Genomic DNA, 4,640 nt, shown 5'->3' on the forward strand with positions numbered 1-4,640 from the left:
TCCCTAAAGTCTCCAAAAGTAGATCAGGAGCCAGAGCCTTCAGCTATCAGGCTCCTCTCCTGTGGAATCATCTTCCTGTTGCGGTCCGGGAGGCAGACACCGTCTCCACATTTAAGACTAGACTTAAGACTTTCCTCTTTGATAAAGCTTATAGTTAGGGCTGGCTCAGGCTTGCCCTGTACCAGCCCCTAGTTAGGCTGACTTAGGCCTAGTCTGCCGGAGGACCTCCTATAATACACTGGGCACCTTCTCTCCTTCTCTCTCTTTCTCTCTCTCTCTCTCTCTCCCTTTTGCTAACACTCATGTCCTGTAACTGCATCTTGCTAACTCAGCCATACTGCATGTCCCTAACTCCACTTCTTCTCCGGAGCCTTTGTGCTCCACTGTCTCGCATGTTAACTTATATCGCAGCGGTGCCTGGATAGTGTGACGTGTGTGGTTGTGCTGCCTGATGCCTCCTGCTGCTGCTATCATTAGTTATACTTCTACTGTTATTATACACACGATTATTGGCACATATGTATACTATCATATATTAATATATACTTTCAACGTATTGTACCACAATAGCCGTAATCATTATCTTACTATATAATGACGAAAACTCTGTCTGTTCGTCTGTGGGTGTGTCTGTGTGTCTGTTCCATGTTTTTCTCCTCGCTGACTTGGTCAATCCATGTGAAATTTGGCACAGTGGTAGAGGGTAATGGGAGGATGCGAATGAAGCAATATTACATCAATTGGCCAAAGGGGGGCGCTATAGCAACCGACTGAAATTGCAAACTTTGAATGGACATATCTCATGCCCCGTATGTCATAGATACATGACACTTTGCACAGAGGTGCCTCTATATAACTTCCAGTTATATAGATTTTTGGCCATTTTGAATTTTTGGAAAAAAATCGATCTCTTCCTAGGAAGTTTGAGCGATCTGCATGAAACTCGGTGAACATAATCTAGGGACCAATATCTAAAGTTCCCTCTTGGCAGAATTTGGAAAACTTACTTCTTCTATAAGGCAATGAATATTGCGGAGGGCGTGGCTCATCACATAAAGGTGTATAACATCTCAAGGGTTTCACCGATCACCACGCAACTTTGTAGGCATATGACCACACATAATCTGAGGGGACCCCTACATTATTGACCCAATCAAACAAAATGGGGGTACTAGAGAGCTAATTTCTTATATATGCCTAACTGCCATATCGATTTTTACTAAACTTGGTAGATATGAAGTATGTATCTAATTGGCAACTGGGTGGCACTATAACAACAGAAAAATGCTTAAAAATGGCTAAAATGCGACCGATTGCTGTGGCTCCCCCTGTGGCCGAATGTTTTGGGGGTTTTTTTCTAATTTTTGGTATGACTAAGTCATGGTATGGTATGCTGTACATAATCACGGAAACTGTCAGTGTGTCATTCTGTCAGTCAGTCATTCTGTCTGTCCCACGTTTTTTTTACTCACTGACGTGGTCAGTCTATGTGAAACTGCACATAGGCATTGAGGATTGGCATAGGTAGAAGGTGACAAAGCTACTTTTTCCAAAAATTGCACATTTAGTATATTCCTTTACAAAGTCGCTTTTAATTGAATTGCATGCATTCACCCCACAAGTTACTGCGCATGTGCCTCAAACGGACATCAGCTGTAGCCGAGCAATTATACTATCAAATTCACAAAAACTCTGTCTGAATACATTGATCTTCTTAATGGGTTCAGTTGACTATTTATTCTGCAATTTCCTATTACCTGTATCCCAAACACACACCATGTGAAACTGTATGTGGGCATGTGCACGCAATGGGTATGGACTAGTCATATTATTACTTTCATTAATGTTGTTGTAAGCTACTGTCATTACTGTCTGTCCTGCATCTCTATCTGTCTCTGTCTCTCTCTCTGTCTCATTGTGTCATACGGATTACTGTTAATTTATTATGTTGATTTGTTCTGTATGACATCTATTGAACGTCTGTCTGTCCTAGAAGAGGGATCCCTCCTCAGTTGCTCTTCCTGAGGTTTCTACCATTTTTTTCCCCCGCTAAAGGGGTTTTTTGGGGAGTTTTTCCTTATTCCTTATCCCTGAGGACTTCTGACTGATTTCTGCATTCCATATTTTCTTTTAAATAACATTCATTTGGTAGACACTTTTGTTCAAAGTGACATACTAGATGACTACAAAGTATGTGCTGTCAGTTGTTTTGTTATGATTAATTATTTAAATTTATTTCAATCTAAAGTATATGTTTTCCATGCTGTTTGTCTGAAAACTAACTAATCTTCCCCAGCTGAGGAAGACTGTGTGACTCTAGATTGACTTAGTGTCCCATCTTCTCTACAGGCATTCTCTGCCTTCTACTTCACACATAACTACCTCAGCCGCCTCACCAACATCTCCATCATGTCCCCCAATCGACTGAAAAGTGCAATTCAACTTGTCTGCAACATGACCATCTCTGAGGTATTCTCCAGAACCCAGCTCTCTGAGCCCAAACCTAAAAATTAACATAAAAAATAATAATAATAATGATACTAATAATAATGATAATAATGATAATAATTCGCAAACATGCTCATGTTTAAAACCACCAAATAGGCCAGTAGACTCTCATTTTAACCCCAAAACCCAAATGTTATCTGGTATTGAATATTGTGATTGTGATTTGAATAACAATATAAAATCAATTGTATTTCCACTCATAGCTGACAGAAAAGGCAAAACAGAAAGAGAAATACATGAAGAATGTCTGCGCCATTTCCAACTTCGTCCAGGTCCTCTTACTGCAGGGCTACCATTTTGATGAAGACTCCCTTCTTTCCATCTCTTTTCAGAAAAATGTCAGTGGTAAAGGAAACCTTTCTGTTCATCATTTGCTACGATTTAAGTCTGCACTGTCTACGGCACTGACAGCAGCAGACTTGTCCATGGTGTGCTTTGGTTTCAGTGGGTCCCTTCTTGTGTTTTTGCAGGTAGGCGGAGCCTCCATAGGCTGGGCTCTGGGGTACATGCTGAATCTGAGCAGTATGGTACCAGCAGAGAGATTTGGACTGATGAAGGCTCTGCCTCCAGGGACCTGGGCTGGCATTCTCTTCCTCTTCATCCTCCTCCTCCTCATTGCACTGGTATACCTACTGATGATCTACAGAAACACAAGAACTAAAGAAGGCATGGTGTAAAAGTGAGGGAAACACACCTCCCAGTCTAATTCATATTGCTCAGTTTTGGAAAAAACTGCAAATATATTTAGATTTTTTTCTTGAACTATTGTGTGCATGTACACAAAATCAACACAGCACTAAAATGTAGCCTGCACAGTTGTTTTTTTTTTGCAAATTCAGAACCCTTCTGCTTGATTGTGTATGTGTAAATTAAACTACAAAATAATTTAGTTGTAATGTCTTAGATCCATTAAGTACTAATACACCCACTTGAGACAACACAACATGACCACATTAGAGCAGTATGTTCTCTGTTTTCTCCTTGTTGTGACTGAAGCAACACATCTACACTTCAGAAGACACCTGAGGAGACTTTAACAGACACAAGTGCCTACAAATTATGAAAGCTAAATGTAAGAATAAAGGAATAAAACCCAGATTGTATACATTCAAATGAGTGCTCAGCTGTGGTCATAGTATCTGTGAAGGCATTTTTCTCCAACAGATGTTTTAGTTTAATTAACTTTAACTTATTCATTTTAATCAGCTGAATAAATCTGTCACATTTACGTCTTGTATGGCTGTTGGTATATCAAAGACTAGTTATGTTCCTGTTCATGGACCTGTTTTTAACTGTACTTCTACTTTTTATTCAAGTATAAGTCTGCTGTATATGCAAAGTTTAAGTATAGAGGGAGCGCAAGCAGGGCTGTTTCTAGCTTTTTGGGAGTCCTTTGCAAAATCTTGTTTTGTCCCTCTATTTCAATCACTCATAAATTCATACCTAATCTGCATCATATTTCATATGCATGAGACATACAAAAACTTATTTCAATATAACTTAGCTGCATTTCTAGCATTAAAACACAAACTAAGTGTCACTGGCCCCCATCAAAAAAGACATTTGTCCACCAGCCAGAGCCAGGCCCAATCAAAAAATGCTTGCCACCTGGCCTAACAACTTTTCTGGTGGAGACCCTGCACTCAAGTTGCACATACTATAGGTGAAAATGTAGTTAGCTAGCTTACATTTGTTATGTTAATTCTTAATGTGCAATGTTAATCTGTGATGTTATGATAAGGAGGAGAAGGGTAGAGAGGAAGAGAGAGTGGGAGATCATTAATATCTCAGTGGTATAGTTTATTCCTATTTCTTTGATGAGCTGACCTACTCATGAAAACAAGTGCTGTGTTTTCATTATTTTGCACTGGCCCGCACAAAATGTAGCTTGTACTTTGAGTACTTTTTTTTTTTTAGTTGAGTAGGTTTTTCAAAGGGTAGTCTTCAGTTCAGTTTTGGGGGTGGTGAGATTGATGTGTATCCAGTGTAATGTTTCCCATAGAACTAGAAAGCCCCAACCAAGGGTGTTGTAGATGGAGTCTCACACAAAGTGGAGGCTTGGAGATTTATAGAGTGTAAAGGCGTAACAGACAGTTTTAGTCCGTGAGCCAGGACCCCAAATTTGGCCCACC

At 39.9% G+C, this 4,640-nt stretch overlaps 1 protein-coding gene across 2 annotated transcripts in view; it reads left to right on the forward strand.

Moving 5' to 3' along the window:
- LOC126393916 (ectonucleoside triphosphate diphosphohydrolase 2-like) overlaps positions 1–3,719 on the forward strand; it is a 17,386-nt gene extending 13,667 nt beyond the window's left edge. For both annotated transcript variants that reach the window (XM_050050352.1, XM_050050353.1), the window contains exons 7-9: positions 2,350–2,469; positions 2,712–2,846; positions 2,979–3,719. In XM_050050352.1, the coding sequence (XP_049906309.1) occupies positions 2,350–2,469; positions 2,712–2,846; positions 2,979–3,185 (462 nt within the window). In that variant the 3' untranslated portion in view covers positions 3,186–3,719. The remainder of the gene's footprint in view (positions 1–2,349; positions 2,470–2,711; positions 2,847–2,978) is intronic.
- The last annotated feature ends 921 nt before the right edge of the window (positions 3,720–4,640 follow it).

Source organism: Epinephelus moara, chromosome 8 (assembly GCF_006386435.1).
Source record: "Epinephelus moara isolate mb chromosome 8, YSFRI_EMoa_1.0, whole genome shotgun sequence".
Taxonomy (NCBI): Eukaryota; Metazoa; Chordata; class Actinopteri; order Perciformes; family Serranidae; genus Epinephelus; species Epinephelus moara.